General features: G+C 40.7%; 1 protein-coding gene across 1 annotated transcript in view; it reads right to left on the bottom strand.

Moving 5' to 3' along the window:
- COLEC12 (collectin subfamily member 12) overlaps positions 1 to 20,155 on the bottom strand; it is a 222,971-nt gene that overhangs the window by 47,796 nt on the left and 155,020 nt on the right. The window contains exons 4-5 of the mRNA XM_077270325.1: positions 8,274 to 8,372; positions 3,267 to 4,313 (exon numbers count right to left, since the gene is read on the bottom strand). Of these exons, the coding sequence (XP_077126440.1) occupies positions 3,267 to 4,313; positions 8,274 to 8,372 (1,146 nt within the window). The remainder of the gene's footprint in view (positions 1 to 3,266; positions 4,314 to 8,273; positions 8,373 to 20,155) is intronic.

The raw sequence follows: 20,155 nt of genomic DNA, 5'->3' as shown, positions 1-20,155 counted from the left end.
CACTTGTTTTGCCATCCAGCTTTCCTTCAATAAATAAGATTTGGTTCAGGTGATCACCTAATCAGAAGCACAATAAATAGAATGAGGTATCCTCAGGTTGGAATTCAACTGACTCTGGAATGGAATGACTGTCAGACATGTAGAGAAGCTGATTTTTATAAAACTGTGCAGTGGTCTCTTAATTTTATCACCAATAAAAAAAACATCAGGCCAAATGGAAAGAACATATAACTTTATTGATACAAATAAAATGTCTAAAAAAATAATGAGGCAGCATACAGTGAGACTAAAGGTAGGGACACCTGTGCCAAAAAACATGTATCCCTGGTGTGCCAAGATATATCATGCACTCTATAGCAGGCGACAAAATGTAAAAAAAATCAGGCTGAATGTGAAAAGTAGGTAAAAAATATCACAAAAACAAAAGTAAATGTAAAACTACAGTGGAATACATGAGGACATAACCATAGCAGAAACCATTCAGCCTAAATGCCAGCAGTGTTTAAGCCTACATAACAGTGCGGAAATGTATACCTGTAGGGGAAGGAGCCAGGGACCCACTATTTGTCCATGGCGCTCTCCCCTATGTTATACATTTCTGCACTATTATGTATGTTTAAAGAACCAATCTAGCGGTTTATTCATCTTCGGTGCTGGAGTGGTGCATTAAATCTAAGTTCCCTGTCCAGTCTTATACTCACCATCGGCATCTTCACTTTTTTTCAGTGTTGCTCTGGTCCCGCTGCACCATCTTGTGAGCGAGCTTCTGACTGGCCGGAAGTCAGGAGCTAAGTCACAAGCTCTCAATGAAGGTCTATGAGAACCAGAATGAGAATTGCATTGAATTGTGACCTCCAGTTCCCTCCATGAAACCCCAGAGCAGCCGGCAGGTCACAATCTGCGGGAGACCAGCGGGAACAGCGGTGATTCTGGAGTGGTGCTTTAAACATTGCTGGCATTTGTATTTAGGCAGAATTGTTTCTGCTATGGTTATATCATATCTTTATGTGGTTTCATATCTCTATTTACTTTTGTTTTTGTGGCGTTTTTTAATTTACATTTTTACATTCAACCTTACATTTTGTTGCCTGCTACAGAGTGCATGATATATATATTAGGGCTGCAGGGGATACATGTTTATTGGCACAGGTGTCCCTACCTTTAGGCCCACTGTATGCTGCCTCATTACTTATATTATATATACATACTGTATATGGAGCGCCCCCAGACGCAGGGTCGCGGGGCACTCGGTACCGGGCCTCTCTGTCTCAGTTCTGGGGTTGTCACGGTGGCTAGACCCAGTCCGTGACCCTGCTAAGGGGCGTCCAATGAAAGGTGTAGGTGGTGGTGCGTGGTGCACGTCGCGGTGAATAACGAGGACACAGGGTTGCAGTCTCTTTACCTCTTTACTGAAGGCTTCAAGATCCTCAATCCAGAGTACGATTAACAGGGCTGTCTGAGACCGGTCGGTCCAATTGCACCTCCAGAGTTCCCTTTGCAGGTGGAAATCTGTGCCTACCTTCTAGCGCCTGTGTGTTGTAGTACTTCCCTGCTGAGCACCACGGGATAGTCCTCACAACTGTTGTGTCTGTTTCTGATGTTCTTTCCCACAACTTATATCTGTTCTGATGTTCTTCTCCGTCCCCCAGATGATATGGCTAGGACGCACCCGTATGAGTTATTCCGGGACCCTAGTGACGCCCCTCTCCCACAGTTGCCCCCTATGTCTGCTTAGGTGATTTAGGTGAGACAGCCAACCTATAATTAACTGTCCTGCCGTTGGTTTGAAGTAATGCTTGGAGCCCAATACTTCCTCGGTGTTCCGGCCACCGGCTACGTGCCTCAGTAGGATGTTGCCTCGATCTTACAGCACGACTCCTACTGGTGTTATCTCCTTTTTGCTATGATCTCGTTTCTCACTCTTCACAATAAACTTCGCTTCTTGTCCTTTCTTGAGATACCGCCGCGATGTAGTGCAGGCGCGGTTCCTTAACGTTCTGTCTTGTTCGCTAGGCCTCTGTCAGGATCCCACCCCTGACAGGGACCCCCCTGAATCTTTCCCCTGCAACACCCTCTGCCACAGGATGTTGCCTGGTTCCAACCCAGTCAGCTTCTGTCTAACTTTCTATCCAACCCCCAGTTTTACCAGATTGTGAGGAGTGGCCTAATACATAGTGCCCTTTGCTCCCCCTGGAGGCCAGACTATGAAGTGTATTGGTGTCTGTGATACCTGGTCAGGTGAACTCCTTAAGTGCCGTCAGACGTACCATCACTCCCCTTAGCAGCGGAGCATCAGTACTGCAACGACCAGGACTCTGGGGCGCTGCACTTATATATTACATTTGTATCAATTGTAATAAGTGTATAGAAAAAGCCTCATGTGGGCAACTTTTTTTTTCAGAGACCTGCCCCCTTTGTTTGAAATCTAGCATCGGAGCCATCACTGCCTTGGGCAATGGTGCTGTCATTGCTGTGGATGGTGCAAGCACAGTCATCTCTAAAAGATATTATTGGTCCGAGAACTCTATTTGTGCACGTACCACCCGCAGCAATGACGGCACCAGGCGAGATTTCAAACATAGGAGACAGGTAAGTTAAAAAGCAGTGACTTTCCATTCACAGACCGAAGGCACGCGGAAGTGTCGGGAATCACAGACAGGGGGGAGAAGCCCCAGAATACAGTCCGGCCCCTGTGCAGCAAAATCTAATTTGCAGAAAATTTGAAATGGTGATTAAAATAGAACAACAAAGTGGATTTATTCATTAAAGGATCAATGTCATCAGTATCACAGCACCATTTAAGTCACGCCTTTACATTACAAAATTGTTCTGACATTCTTCTTTATGGGATTCCAGGTGGGCCTCCATACGCATATCCCGCATACCGAAAATCTTTGTAGTTGGTTTATCCGACAAAGTCAACACATTAAATTAAAAATTCTGTCATTTACATTTCTATTTATGCTAACATTCTTCGAAACTAAAGGACCACCAGTGATAGAGTTATACATTCACTTTCAGACTTGTCCTTCATTTAAAGATGACACTATGGAACAGTTAAACTATAGCTTACAGTTATTTCTTCACCAACTGCTTACTGTATATGTTCTCAATATATTTACTGCATTGATAAATTGAATATTCAAAAACACGCTAAAAAGCTCTAAAAGTGAAAACTATTTCATCATTTTTTTAACTAAAAGCCAATAATCATAAATTTATATAGGTTAAGTAAAAAATATATGTTTAAGTAAACCATATCCTACCTTGCAATATGGTGAAGTTCCTTATAAGTTGTCCATGCTTTGAATCAACCAACTTCATCTCTTCCATGATAATTGATAAATTGGCTACTTCGTTATCCAGCCTTTGTCTCATTGTATCCTGTTGAGCCCTGAGAGAAGATGTGTCTAGCTGAATATTGGAGATAGAGCTATTCAGCTGACCTAAATCTTCTGTGTGCTTACTCAGCGTATCGGTGCAAGTTGTTCTTACATCATTGAGATTGCTTGTTAGCGTCCTTAGATGATGAGCAGTGTAACTTATATTGGTAATAATACCTACGATATCTTCTTCAAATTTCTGGAAACGCTCTTCCAAATAGTTGAATTTGATATTTGTCCTATTCTCATATTCTTTATGATAATCCTGGAGATCCTTAAGGTTTTGTTCATTTGATTGTGCAGTCATAGTGATGTTTTCGATCTGAATACCAAGATTGTTGAGTTGGTTACTCATTTCTTCTATGGTCTCATTGTTGGCCTTCACTAGAACTGAGTTATTTGTGGCAATGCTTTGTAGGTTCTGGACTCTCTCTTTGAGCCAGTCAGTATCCTTTCGAGTTTGAAGAACAGCTTGTTGAAGGCTTTGAAAATCATTCTTGATACGTTGAATAGCTTGGCTCGTATCATCAACAGACCTCTGCAAAGTGCTTATAACTGTCCTTTGCTGAGTCTGCGTCAAGTTTAAGTTACTTATACTCATAGTAAGGATGTTGCTTGACTGCATTTGGCTTTGAAGATTTGTCTGCAGACTGCTGGTGTCCTGCTGTAAACTGGAAACGTAACTGTTATATACCTGTAGTGTTTGATTGACTCCATTGATCATCAGAGAGTTAGTGTCTAAGGCAGTTTTCATTTGGCTTTGTTTTGCATCTAGAAGGCCATCGGCTTCTTGTAGTTTCTCCAGGGTATCTTTGTTTCTGCTACTTTTTTCTGTAATCTCACGTAGTTGTTGACGAATGGCTAAGATATCTGATCTCACACCGGAGAGTTCTGTGTTAGTGTTGATTGACTTTTCTCCAGCTTGATCATCTGCAAAATATATACCACATGCTAGGAAGTGATACGCTCTCAAATTGGCCATGTTGTCATATATTTATCTTTTCTACCATAAACTGAGGTTTTGTTTCAGTGACTCATTCTGAAATGCGTTCCAATCACCCTGATGACATGTTTAAAAAATCTCCAGAGACAAATTTCCTCATCCAAGAAAATCTATGCAAATGGATGGAAAATAAAGGAATTTGGCAAAAAGTAGGTTTGTTACATAACAGCTATTGAATGCTCTCAAAGCTGCTGTTTTTTTTGTGTGCATTTTTTTGCATGTAAAAATGAATCAGGAAAATAGAAAAATGGATCTACATAAAGCTACATCCACCAGATATGTACACATAGAGGCTTTTGCAAATGGAAAGAAAAACCTACATGCACTGAAATCTGAGTCAGAAATCTGAGACTGATTCTCTGGTTTCTATCTAGGATGCAGGAAGCATACAGGTTACACTGCCTCAGGTCCGCACATGGAGTAGCACCAAACAAGGTGGCTAATCTGCACGTCACTACCCACTAGAGTTTGATGACAGAATCTGCTAATCAAGGAAGCAAGGGGAGGCATTTTAAGAATGGTTTGCAGATGGATTTTTGGACAGAATATGCACCAAAATTAGCATGAAAAAAAAATACTCCGAGCTAACATACCCTTAACATTATCCAACTAATCAGACCTTGGTAAACACTTTTGCCAAATGTCGGATGTACATTTACATTAAACATTTTGGGTAAAAAATGGCACACTTCTTAACCTTTGTGAGTTTTCTTAGTCGTGTCCTTAGACCTAAACTGAGGATCTAGGCAAAAAAGGCTAACGTTATGTAAACCTTAAAAACAAAATACATTTTGTGTACCCTTCTTTTTTCTTGCAACTTGATAGAGAGTTGTGTTAACCACTTATGAACTCCAGCTTCCCACTTTAGGAAATCTCCCAAACAATTCATATCTTACGTTCAAAACCATTGTGATGTGATGTGAGAATTTGAAGATTTTTAAGTAGGACTAGATGAAGACTGTAAATCCACAAAATTAGCCAGCACTCGTCTTTGTGTGATTAAAAAGTTGAATGCTTTAGTTTAGTGATATTTAGTGAAATTTTCAGTTAGCCATTAAAAGGTATCAACCACTGAGGACTCTCAATTCTAAATATTTTTTTAGTTTAGTGAGCAATTTAAAAGCTTAGATAGTAGAGACAATCAGCATAAAATGTATGCATAATGGCACATAAAAAGGAAAAAGAAAGTGCACGTTCTTCCAGGCAACTTCTGAGTCTAAGCACTGAATAGGTCAGAAATGCATTGGATGGAAGTGCCCTTTCTTTTTCTTTTTATGTGCCACTATGCATAATTTTATGCTGCTTGACTCTACCACCAATGCTTTTAAATGATTTAATAAAGCATTCAACATTTTATGAAGACAATGAGTAATGGCTATTTTCATATATTTATCTATCTCAGAGTATTAGTGTCGTGCATTGGACAGTTGAGCTGATTGATCCTTTTCCTGTATAATAGATGAAGACTGCATCACATCATTGAGATGCCCAGATGAAAACACTGGTCATATAGGTCATTGACTAATTGCTTTAAATATTTTATGAAAACAACCACTTTTTAAATTGAAGCCAACAAAATGATCAGCAGCTGTTACTACTGATGGTATCTTTCAGTCTCTTCAAGGTGCATCTGAATGCCCTTCTTGATGAATATACTACTACAGGGTTAGATTCCGTGACATGGTTTTGATCCAGGGAATTCGTCTGATTGCCATAAGTGGAGTCGGGAAACAAAATTTGCCCCTAATATATGGCAATTTGCATCTACCATATGGGATTTTTGCCTTCCTCTAGATCAGCATGTGAGGTTATAGGTTGAACCTAATGGACTTATGTCTACTTTCAACCTTAAAGGTGTTGTCCAGTCTAAAACGACAAGTCTGCAGTCACTCTATGAATCCTCAGTGTGAGCTGAATGCAAGTGTATTCCACGAGGCCGGAAACAGTCTAGTTGGCTTATGCTAGGGACTATGCATATCGCATACTTGCGGTCAAGTGACCGCCTTTCCCAATGCTAACACTGGAGAATCCTCAAAGTGTGCAGTGCGTGCATTGTGAAGATTCACAAGTCTACAGTCACATAGAGTGACTACAGACTTGTCGTTTTAGACAGGACAACCCCTTTTAAACTATAAAACTATGAAATGTAGTGTCATTTGAAAGCCGTTAAATGATGGTTGGGTCCAATTGACGGCAGATACTGTCAGCAGCTTTCTGTTCTGCCTTACAGAAGAGAGCTCCTTTCTAATAGGGCATATAAAAAGGATTAGCTTCATGACACAACTCTTCTAATAAAATACACTGCTCAAAAAATAAAGGGAACACTTAAACAACAGAATATAACTCCAAGTAAATAAAACTTCTGTGAAATCAAACTGTCCGCTTAGGAAGCAACACTGTTTGACAATCAATTTCACATGCTGTTGTGCAAATGGAATAGACAACAAATGGAAATTATTGGCAATTATCAAGACACACTCAATAAAGGAGTGGTTCTGCAGGTGGGGACTTTTGAATGTTGGTTGTGCTTTCACACTCGTGGTAGCATGAGACGGCTTTACAACCCACACAAGTGGCTCAGGTAGTGCAGCTCATCCAGGATGGCACATCAATGCAAGCTGTGGCAAGAAGGTTTGCTGTGTCTGTCAGCGTAGTGTCCAGATGCTGGAGGCGCTACTAGGAGACAGGCCAGTACACCAGGAGACGTGGAGGGGGCCATAGGAGCGCAACAACCCAACAGCAGAACTGCTACCTCAGCCAGCCTTTGTGCAAGGAGGAACAGGAGGACCACTGCCAGAGCCCTGCAAAATGACCTCCAGCAGGCCACAAATGTGCATGTGTCTGCACAAACGGTTAGAAACCGACTCCATGAGCATGGTCTGAGTGCCCAACGTCCACAGGTGGGGGTTGTGCTCACAGCCCAACACCGTGCAGGACGCTTGGAATTTGCCACAGAACACCAGGATTGGCAAATTCACCACTGGCGTCCTGTGCTCTTCACAGATGAAAGCAGGTTCACACTGAGCACATGTGACAGATGTGACTGAGTCTGGAGACGCCGTGGAGAGTGATCTGCTGCCTACAACATCCTTCAGCATGACCTGTTGGCAGTCAGTAATGGTGTGGGGTGGCATTTCTTTGGAGGGCTGCAAAGCCCTCCATGTGCTCGCCAGAGGTAGGCTGATTGCCATTTGGTACCGAGATGAGATCCTCAGACCCCTTGTGAGACCATAAGCTGCTGCGGTTGGCCCTGGGTTCCTCCTAATGCAGGACGATGCCAGACCTCATGTGGCTGGAGCGTGTCAGCAGTTCCTGCAAGATGAAGGCATTGAAACTAGATGACTGGCCCGTCTATTCCCCAGACCTGAATCCAATTGAACACATCTTGGACATCATGTCTCACATCATCCACCAACGTCACGTTGCACCACAGACTGTCCAGGAGTTGGCAGATGCTTTAGTTCAGGTCTGGGAGGAGATCCCTCAAGAGACCATCCGCCGCCTCATCAGGAGCATGCCCAGGAGTTGTAAGGAGGTCATACAGGCACGTGGAGGCCACACACAATAGAGCATAATTTCCTTGTCTTGAGGCATTTCCATTGAAGTTGGACCAGACTGTAATTTGATTTTCCACTTTGGTTTTGAGCATCATTCCAACTCCAGACCTCCGTGGGATATTAGTTGTGATTTACATTGATCATTTTTATGTTTTATTGTTCTCAACACATTCCACTATTTAATGAATAAAGATCTGCAACTGAAATATTTCATTAAGTGATATCTAGGATGTGGTATTTTAGTGTTCCCTTTATTTTTTTGAGCAGTGTATAACACCTAGATGTCTGGTAATGATAAAGCTCATAGGCAATAAGAAAAGGAAAATTTACCTAGTTTCTTCAGATTCTGCTCCACCTCAGTGATCTTATTATTGTATCCTCTATGTGACTTTTCTATGTCATCGGAAACACCATCCATTCTAGCTACAACTGGAAAAAGAGACAAAGGTTTAGCTGATGTACATGTTATTGGGCATTTGTATAGTTGCTTTCAGGGATCATGCAGCCATCCTGTGAGATCATGTCCTGGGTTGCAGCAATTTGCCCTTAGATTAAAAACAGCTGACTGTAATAACGTAGACAAAAGATGTTAACATCTTAATACCAGAGATTAGTGGACTTTGGAGAGTATAACAAATGCTGGGGATGTAATGACCATCTCTTTGTTTGATAGTGTATTGTCAGAATAGTCCATGTAGGATTCACCCGATTTTGTAACTAATGTTGGATACTTCTTCACAGTGTCATTAAATGACAAAAAATGATAAATCTATCTCGAACTTTATGTGCCATATTTTTTCTATTAAACTTGGGCTAAAACCAATATTATCTTTTCTAAAATACACTCAATAATCAGACTCCTAGTTTTATTTTTTTCTAGAGCAGTTATGAAAGTCAATATTTAGATTCAGCCATAAAGCACATTTTTTATTTTATCTTGCATGACGGCTCATAATATTTGTTTAAAATTGCATCTACTAAGCTATAGCCTTTTCTTCTAGGATGTGCATGACTGCCTTCAACTTTGGGATTCATGGAAGCCCTAAAAATAGTTGTTTGCGTTACACACCCATAATGTACACTGAGCTCATTAAAAAAATATTGTCTAAATGGAACCAGACAGTAAGAAAATTATTTCCTATCTGAAAGCAGGGAATTATTATTTTAGTTTTAATGGTGGAAAAAGGAGAGTGATTTAATCTTTTATGATTCATTATTCTTTTTATTGTTTTATATTTTCAAAAACATTTTTTATCCACTTTTTACTGTATTTAATAGTCCCTTTAGGGGACTTGAACCTGATCACTTGTGCTATGCATAGCAGTGGATTAACACTGATATGTAGAAATAAAAACACAGTCTCCTATGATAACAGACGTATGATAAAAGGGAATCTGTTACTGGATTTATTCTGTCCGATCTGAGGATAAAGACAAAGACCTTGATTCCAATGCTGGTTTACTTCCTGGGTTATTACTTATTGCTATGGACAAAATAAGAAAAGTAACTTAAAAAACGAGGAAACTATCTAAAATCCTACTGAAAAAACTGCTTCAAAACTATTGGGAAACTCTGCCAATTCATTTCTATGGGAAATCCACTTTGCTGTTCATATGAGGATTTTTTGTAGCTTTTTTTTCCTAGAGCCGTTTCAAAAACCTCCTAGGGGAAAAAGAAATAGCTTGTCACTTTTTTGAAGTGGATCCTGGACAAAACCTCTCCAAGCTAGGCACTGTCCAATCAAAAGGGTGTAAAAAAAACTCTTGTGGAAAAAACTTCCAAACTCTTCAAAACAGCTGCAGGAAATGCTACAAGAAAAGAAAAACGCCTCCAAAACATCCCTTAAAACAGTGTTCCCCCACTCCGGTCCTCAAGAGCCACTAACAGGTCATGTATTCAGGATTTCCTTAGTATTGCACAGGTGATGGAATTATTGCCTGTGAAGTTGATGCAATTACCACCTGTGCAATACTAAGGAAATCCTGAAAACATGACCTGTTGGTGGCTCTTGAGGACCGGACTTGGGGAACACTGCCTTAAAAGGAAAGTTTTTTGAATCAGAGTCTGCTGAAAAACCTGTTTTTTTTTTTAACTCCTGAAAAAAAGACGTAAAAAAAATCCTGAAAAATCACCCGAAAAATGCTTGAAAGACCCTCCTACTCATTTCTATTGTAAGACTATGTTCACATGTTGTGTTTTTGCTGCGTTTGTTGCCTCAGACAAAACCTGCTCTCTTGGCAGTCAAGAATCTGCTTACAAACAGAAGGTTTTGCTTTGTTTTTGTTGTCTCTTGTGTGTGTCAATAAAGTTTAGTGGCCCAACAAAAGCATGATTGAACTTCCTTAGGTTTTTGCATCAAAAATGTAGAAAAAAATGATACCTGTGTTAAAAACATTTAAAGAAATGACATGCTATAGTTTGCAAAAATGCAGCAGTTTTCCAAATCAGTTGGGAAAATAAAACCAATGTGTGTGCATGAGATTTCTGAAATCTCATAGACTTTGCTGGTACTGTAAAACGCAGCTGAAAATTTGCATTAAAAACATAGCAAACAAAACTCTGCAAAAATGCAACGTGTGAACATAGCCTTTAAATACCTGCTGGTCAAATGTTTAGCATTTTGCGCATTTTTCTTCTGAATCAGGCTTTGCAAAAAGCCTGGTGGGAAAAAAGAAAGTGCATGTCACTTCTTTGAAGCATTATTTCTTAATTGAAAATGTTTCATAGGCGTTGTCCAATCGAAAATATGCAAAAAAAAAAAAACTTCATAAAAAACTGCAAAATGCTTGAAAAATTCTTCAAAACTGGTTCAGGAAGCAGTTCAGGAAATAAAAATCTAAAAAAATCCTCAAAGGAGGAGAGTTTGCTTTGTAAATGTTTTACAACACCTCAAAAAGACTCTGTGTGCACATAACCTAAGAATCAGAATTTTTTCCCTACTTTATGATGATATAAATCAGATCAAGAAGCAGAAACTCGATGACAGCTTCCTCTAAATGTGTAACACGCTCAAAGCACGTCAGCTGAACATGATGTATTTGTAATCTAGTATGTACAGTACAGCTTGATGGAATTGAGTCTTCATTATACATCATTGTGCTGGATCAACATTTGCTTTCCTGAAAGTTACAGATGGTCAGAATAGAATTTTAAAATTTTTAAACTAGGTATGTATTATTATTATTATTTTTTTCTAGTCTGTTCTTATTGTGGTGATTTGGTTTTTTTATCTTTTTTCCCAACGTGATTATTTATAAATTATGCTTAAAGTTGCCTGCTCACAATCAGTGTTAGGGCTCCTTTTCACTTGATTTACAACAGAACCGAACCCCCATAAAACTGAATACTTTATTAGATAACCAAAAATATTAAAAAATTTATTAAACTTTAAATTTTAGAAAAAGCCCTATCTACTAAGTCAGTACTGTAAGGGAGAAAGGATATAATCCCTTATACCAATTGATAATTAGTGCTGGAAAACTATATATACCGCACATACAATAATTCAGGTATCAATAATAAAGGTGGTAAACAATTGTGACATACAATATTCCTTATAAGGGTGTATGGATATAGGTGAACTATCCCTTCAAATCACAACACATGTACCCTAGGACCAGCCTTACCTAGATGCGGAGGTTGGCACCCTAAGAGAGATAACGAGAATGGCGCCCCCGCTCGTACGATGGCTAGCCCTAGTCTCCTAACTCCTACCCTACCCCTACAAGGAATAGGTTGGGAAACAGAAGGCCAGATGGCTGATAATAACGTGTGATAATATGTGATCCCAGTTATATAGCAACTCTGGCCCTCCCCCAAAAAAATAAAAAAAAATGTGATGTAAGACCAAGGATAGATATATACCAATGTCACTATAAATAATGCAGATAAATTGAAGCTGCAGACCTAAGCTAGCCGATCATCTCATACATGTACAATGTGCCACCAACACTAATATAGGACTGACTGATAGTTACATAGATCCGATACATATACCATACATATAGCATAAAACGCCACCACATACACCTGAATAAATAATTGACTGATAAATTCAGCAACGTGGTAGATGCAGTTTAAGTCACAGTAATAATGGTATACTCATCTACTGCAATGACGTCCACAGCTGATCCATAATCAAGGTATAGTGGCTCAGGACATGACTTAGGGCGAAACAGAAACTCCAAAACATCTCTCGACGCGTTTCCCCCACATGCTTGGGTTCATCAGGAGAGTACGGATAACAACATGGCAGTGTGAAGATTCCAAAAGATAGGGCTGCAGTAAAACATCTGTGGGTCGTGCTTAAATAGCCGAACTAAGGGCCAAATTTCCTGTTTACTGGTTCATTATATTATCACCACTCAGACTACACCATAGGGAACAAAGCACAATGAAACGCTGCATAAGCCGCCATGGCAGTGAAGTCCAGAAATGCCCCCAGACACAAATAGATATGTTACCATGCACTATGCGCCGGCGAAAGCGGAAGTCCGGGAGCGAGCACGCCCGGTACTGCGCATGCGTTGGAACATAGAAGGTGGCTGAGATTGTAACAACCACAGCGCAGGCGCATTACGTACTCCCAGTCAGGGAGGAACCGAGCGAGGAAACAACGCCACATATGCCGGCAAGTGCAGCGCATGCGCCAGCGAATACGGGGCTTTATTGGACCGGGCGATGAATAGATATACAAACACACAACTTTAGATACGGTGTGTGATGCCAACAAACGAATTAGCAATTACCTGGATGGACCAGTAAACACAGTCATACTTCAAAGGCTATATCCTATAAGGAATATACCCCGTGTGGTGCAATGGTAAAGGTAAGTATATGAATGACAAGAGATATCCACAGGAAGAATAATATCAACATCTATTAAGTGGAGATAAATATATAGACCCTACACAGAAACTGGATAATATATAAAAGGTAAACAAAAATGATAATCAATAACAGATAATAAATGATAAATGATACAAAATGGGAAAATATAACCCGATCAAAGAAGCTAGCTAATAATATTGAATTACTGAATCATAAAAAGCAGCAATAATTTTGCTGCTCATTTAGACCGTCCGGTACCAGAGTTCGCAGTCTGAAAATCCATTGACACTCCTTTTGAAGAAGCAGTTTGTCCAGATTACCTCTACGTGGGTTGCGTCGCACGACTTCAAGAACACAAAAAGAAATTGCTCTGTCGTTATTCAAATGGGCTAGTCTGATATGTTTGGCAATAGGTGTATCCCGTTTATGTTTAATGTCACCCAAATGTTCACCAATGCGTCTCCGCAGCTCTCTCTTGGTTTTACCAATATAATTGAGTGGACATAAGCAAGTGGCCATATACACCACTCCCTCCGATTTACAGTTAGAGAAATCCCTCATACAATAAATCTTGGCTGATGTGGTACCCTTAAAGACTTTCTCCCTTCTAACCCATGAGCAGAATTTACAGTCACCACACCTGAAGGTGCCACACGGTTTACGGTCCAACCACGTGCCCGATGGTTTAGGACGATCACAAAAACTATGGACTAGACGGTCCTTGATGGACCTTCCCTTCTTATATGTAATTTTGGGGGTGGGTGGGACAAAGTCTTTAAGATCGGGATCAGCTCGTAAAATCCCCCAATGCTTTTTAAGAATATTCTGTACCACACTCGATTTGTTGTCAAACATGCCAATGATTCTAGGGATTTCAGGTGTATCAGCCTTAGGTGATGGATGAAGTAATTCATGGCGGGTACAACTGGCTGCATGCCTCCATGCTCCATCAAGGACCACTCTAGGGTAGCCCCTCTGGCCAAACCTACATCTAAGGTCATGGGCCTGTGTAGTGAACTCATGATTATCAGAACAGTTCCTCCTTATGCGTAAAAATTGACCTTTGGGGATACCTTGTTGTAGGGTGCCTGGATGGAAGCTATCCCACCTGAGGAGACCATTAGTAGATGTTGGCTTCCTGAAAGTCCTGGTGGACAAGCCACCACTACAGTTCTTCCTTATGTTAAGGTCAAGGAAGTTGATGGACTCCTCCTGTATCTCCGATGTGAACCTCATATTGATTTCATTATCATTAATGCACACAATAAAGTGATTAAACTCATCAACAGTGCCCGTCCACAATATGAACACATCGTCGATAAATCTCGACCAAAACAAAATTTTGGGGAACCACCAGGCTTCTTCCACAAAGATAATGGTCTCCTCCCACCAGCCCAGGAAGAGATTAGCATACGATGGGGCACAGGAACTCCCCATCGCAGTCCCCCTGAGCTGGTGGTAGGTCCTCCCAAAGAAAAGGAAGCAGTTATGATTCAAAATGAATGTCATGAGTTCAACCACAAAGTTGTTATGTGGGGTACACTGAGTGGCACGGGTATTAAGGAAAAATTCCATCCCCCTGATGCCTGCCTCATGTGGGATATTACTATACAATGCCTCAACATCAATGGATGCTAGATAAGTATTGGTCCCAATATCAATATCCTCAAGCTTAGTAAGTAAATCCATAGTATCCCTTAAGTAAGAGGGCAACGAAACCACAAATGGACGCAAGATTTTATCAATGTAGATCCCTACATTCTGACCCAAAGAGTCAACCCCTGACACTATGGGGCGACCCCTAAGGGGGATAAGTCCCTTATGTATCTTAGGGAGACAGTAAAAAGCAGGCACCAGAGGGAGGGAAGGAGAGAGGAATTCAAACTCATCTTTAGTTATCAATCTGAGATCCAGACCTCTGACAAGAATATCTACTAAACTATCCATATATTGTGGAGTAGGGTCCTTATTCAAAATTTCATACGTCTCTCTATCGTTTAGTATCAATTGACACATGGACACATATTGGTCATGACTCATTATAACCATATTGCCCCCCTTATCGGAGGGCTTGATCACGATCTCTTTATTGTTCTCTAACCCAGTTAAAGCCATCATTTCAGAACTAGTGAGGTTAGACGATGTACTCTTCCCCATATCATTGGGGTTAATCCTCAATAAGTCTTCCTCGACAACCTTAAGAAAAATATCCACAGAGTCTAATCCCCCTGCTGGGGGTATCCTAGTACTCTTTCGATTAAGAGACGTGAAAGGACCCAAACCATCATTACGTTCATTGTCCCTCAGCAGATCAGTCAGAGCATCAACAGCTTCAAGGTCCTCAACCGAGATCCCCAAACTCTCACATCTTTCCCTATCTTTATCCAGATAGAACTTGTGCCACTTGAGTTTGCGTGCAAACAAATTGATATCTTTAACCCAACCAAATACATCAAACCTAGTCGTGGGAACAAAATTAAGGCCCTTATACAGCACACTATACTCATCATACGATAATTTATAGTTGCTAAGATTAATAATTTGACTAGACCCCACAGAAATTATACCATTCTGTTTCTCAGTGGATATCTGAGTGGGGCCCTCTGCTCCAAAAAAGACGAGGAGGGCGAGGAGGATAAGGGTCCAGGTATCGGCAATGGCAGGGATGGATCGTTTACCGTGATGACTGAATTGCTTGTTTGGATACCTCCCTGTATTTGTGTATCCATCGAAGGTCCCATTGGAGCATTCATATATGTGTTGTGACCTTGCCATCTACGTCTCTGTCCTCTGCCCCGTACCCTGCCCCTCTGTCTCCACCTACTTCTTGAGTTAGACCTATCCCTATCAGAGTTATCTGTTTCCGATGATGAAATGTGAGTACGATTATCACGTTGGGAGTCCAAAAAATTGTACGCCTTATTCTCCTTAAACTCAGTATCGTCTCTTGTAAATTGAAAGTGCTTTCTATCCTTGATGTTCGCCTGAAATTTTTCCACGGAGGTTTGTAATAGGGACTCCCTCCTTATGAATTCAGGGTCAGACTTGAATACCAAGGCTTTTTCTATAAGCACTCCCAATGTTTTTCTAGTGCGTTCAAAATTAATTTTCTCCTCTTCAATCAAGATTTTCATAAATCTACAGGAGGACTCAATTGATTCCCTTTGCCAGACCTGCATAAATTGAGGATTAATCAGTCTAGGTGATGGGGAGAGATTTATTCTCAGGCCACTAGGAACGATATTATTTTTGAGGTAATTCTCAAGAGCCTTAATTTCCCAAAATGATTTAATGTTATTCTTGTATCCCACAAATAATTCATTAAATAGATTTTTAATGGACAACGAACTGCTTGCACCTGACGGACCTCTGTCAGTAGAGAAGGCTAGATTCGCATCCTCTACCCATTGTTCAGTATTGATAGGTCCAGATAGAAAGCCAGCCATTTAAGAAAATAACTCACGGCTTACTAAACAAACTATTAAGTCAAGGGAAAAATGAATGATTTACAACAGAACCGAACCCCCATAAAACTGAATACTTTATTAGATAACCAAAAATATTAAAAAATTTATTAAACTTTAAATTTTAGAAAAAGCCCTATCTACTAAGTCAGTACTGTAAGGGAGAAAGGATATAATCCCTTATACCAATTGATAAATAGTGCTGGAAAAATATATATACCGCACATACAATAATTCAGGTATCAATAATAAAGGTGGTAAACAATTGTGACATACAATATTCCTTATAAGGGTGTATGGATATAGGTGAACTATCCCTTCAAATCACAACACATGTACCCTAGGACCAGCCTTACCTAGATGCGGAGGTTGGCACCCTAAGAGAGATAACGAGAATGGCGCCCCCGCTCGTACGATGGCTAGCCCTAGTCTCCTAACTCCTACCCTACCCCTACAAGGAATAGGTTGGGAAACAGAAGGCCAGATGGCTGATAATAACGTGTGATAATATGTGATCCCAGTTATATAGCAACTCTGGCCCTCCCCCCAAAAAAATAAAAAAAAATGTGATGTAAGACCAAGGATAGATATATACCAATGTCACTATAAATAATGCAGATAAATTGAAGCTGCAGACCTAAGCTAGCCGATCATCTCATACATGTACAATGTGCCACCAACACTAATATAGGACTGACTGATAGTTACATAGATCCGATACATATACCATACATATAGCATAAAACGCCACCACATACACCTGAATAAATAATTGACTGATAAATTCAGCAACGTGGTAGATGCAGTTTAAGTCACAGTAATAATGGTATACTCATCTACTGCAATGACGTCCACAGCTGATCCATAATCAAGGTATAGTGGCTCAGGACATGACTTAGGGCGAAACAGAAACTCCAAAACATCTCTCGACGCGTTTCCCCCACATGCTTGGGTTCATCAGGAGAGTACGGATAACAACATGGCAGTGTGAAGATTCCAAAAGATAGGGCTGCAGTAAAACATCTGTGGGTCGTGCTTAAATAGCCGAACTAAGGGCCAAACTTCCTGTTTACTGGTTCATTATATTATCACCACTCAGACTACACCATAGGGAACAAAGCACAATGAAACGCTGCATAAGCCGCCATGGCAGTGAAGTCCAGAAATGCCCCCATACACAAATAGATATGTTACCATGCACTATGCGCCGGCGAAAGCGGAAGTCCGGGAGCGAGCACGCCCGGTACTGCGCATGCGTTGGAACATAGAAGGTGGCTGAGATGGTAACAACCACAGCGCAGGCGCATTACGTACTCCCAGTCAGGGAGGAACCGAGCGAGGAAACAACGCCACATATGCCGGCAAGTGCAGCGCATGCGAAAGCGAATACGGGGCTTTATTGGACCGGGCGATGAATAGATATACAAACACACAACTTTAGATACGGTGTGTGATGCCAACAAACGAATTAGCAATTACCTGGATGGACCAGTAAACACAGTCATACTTCAAAGGCTATATCCTATAAGGAATATACCCCGTGTGGTGCAATGGTAAAGGTAAGTATATGAATGACAAGAGATATCCACAGGAAGAATAATATCAACATCTATTAAGTGGAGATAAATATATAGACCCTACACAGAAACTGCATAATATATAAAAGGTAAACAAAAATGATAATCAATAACAGATAATAAATGATAAATGATACAAAACGGGAAAATATAACCCGATCAAAGAAGCTAGCTAATAATATTGAATTACTGAATCATAAAAAGCACTTGCGAGAAATACGTCTGAGTCTCGCATGTTAAAACCCAGCTCTGGCGCCGGCACTCGGGAGCGGAGCGTGCAGCTCCATGTATTGCTATGCAGCCGCACGCTCCGCTCTGGAGTGCCGGTGCCAGAGCTGGGTTTTAACCTGTGAGACTGGGACGTATTTCTCACAAGTGAAAACGAGCCCTTACTAGCTTTTCTGGACGCATCAAATCTTTGCTGCTTCCAAAATGCTACATTGTACAGTACAAGCACACGTTCCCCAATGCTATTCACAGGCACCGGGTAATGACTACAGTGCTTGCTGCGCTCAGCAAGACCCGGTGACGATAATGAGCATTGATGTCCGTACCGGTGCCTGTGAATAGCAGGAACTTCGTTGCTATTCACAGTCGCTGGAGACATGGTGGAGCTTGTTGGTAACATTTTGGATAATAAATTGGTGAACAAGGGAGAGTTGTTTGTTTCTGTCTTTTTATGTTTTTCAGGTATTCTTTTCTGGACTACTTCGGATTTGTTGGATTACTTCGGACCTGCATGGGATTTTTTTTTCTTCAATAAATTGGTGAACGAGGGATGGTGTGGGGTAGTCTTTATTCAAATAAAGTGTTTTTTTCTGTGTGTGTTTTTATTTTTTTATTACCAATTACTAATTGGGGTGTCTGATAGACACTTTTCCAATACTAACCCCAGGAATTGATGGCAGCTGTGATTTATGACAAAGCACAGCTGTCTTCCACCACAACTACCATTACCCCAATTGCCACCGCACAAGGGCAATAGGGAAGAGCTGGGCAAAAATGCCGAATTGGCGCAACTAATATGATGTGCCAAATCTGGGGAGGCTGAGGGCTTAAATTTTTAGGCTTGGAAAGACCCAATAACCAGGGTTCTTTCCAGCCTGATAATATAAGCCCACAACTGTTTGCTTTACCTTAGCTGGTTATAAAAAATAGTGGGACCCCATGCCATTTATTTATTAGGTTAATACATGTAGAGTAACCTACACATGCAAAGCCCTGATTTATATCTCACGGATATCTTTCTACGTACCCTCTATCTATCTATCTATCTAGATATCTATCTATATCTATCTAGACATAGGAAAAAATGCAGGCAGCAGTCCATAGCTTAAAGGTGAAAAGAATGTGGTTTTAGTTCACCGTTAAGCTATGTAGTGCAGCCTGCATTTTTTCCTATGTCTGGATTGAGGCAAGTCTTGGATATTTTGTCTGGGAGGCATGCACCCACCTGTTGGTAAAGTGCTGTTCCAATTTTCTGTGTTTATCTATCTATCCATCTATCTATCTTTCTATATATTTGCACATCTATTCTATCATAACAAAGAGAGACAAAAACACAAGCTTCAAAAATGCATAAAACGTGCATGCAGCACAAACGCAAAAAAAAAAAAAAAAAAACGCAAGTGAGCTGGGGTGTGGGATTCATGCGGCAATACAGTTGTGTAAAAGCCTGAACAAACACTGACTGTGAGAATGTACCCTAGTTACATGGACCACAGGAAACAATTGTCTGGAGATACCATGAGTATTTAGTGAGTTTTTGATGTTGCAGATTTTCTGCAGAATTTCTGCATCTATTAGGTAAATTAGCTTACTTGCATTTTTGAGTGCATTTTTCTTAACTTTCATTTTTTTATTGTGTTTTTCATGCAGCAGTTTTTGTTTCTCTTTTGTATGTCTTATTTTAAATAAAGCTGCTTTGTTTTTGATACTTTCTGGTATTAGGCTTTGACAGAACTTTATTGATACAGTCATGTTGCGTATTACATGAGCTTTTAGCATGCGTTTTTTTATGTGCGGATTTTTCATGTCTAAGGCCAGTCTCACACATCCAGATAATTCCGGTACCGGAGTTGTCCGTGTGTCCGTGTGCTCACGTGGCACATCAGTGCGGCACACGTGCGGCAGCCGTGTGCCGCCTGAGGACCACACGGATCATGCAGGAGAGACAGCGCTACAGTAAGTGCTGTCCCCAGCGTGTGGTGCTGAAGGTGGCATTCATCTCTTGTCCCCTGCAGCGCTCGCAGGAGAGAAGAGATGAAAAATCTATTTTTTTATTTTTTTTGTTAAAAATAAAGTTTGGGGTCACCTCCCGCCTCCCACCCCCGCGCACCCG

This window comes from Ranitomeya variabilis, chromosome 6, assembly GCF_051348905.1.
Source record: "Ranitomeya variabilis isolate aRanVar5 chromosome 6, aRanVar5.hap1, whole genome shotgun sequence".
NCBI lineage: Eukaryota > Metazoa > Chordata > Amphibia > Anura > Dendrobatidae > Ranitomeya > Ranitomeya variabilis.
This window is presented reverse-complemented; position numbering and strand designations above follow the sequence as displayed.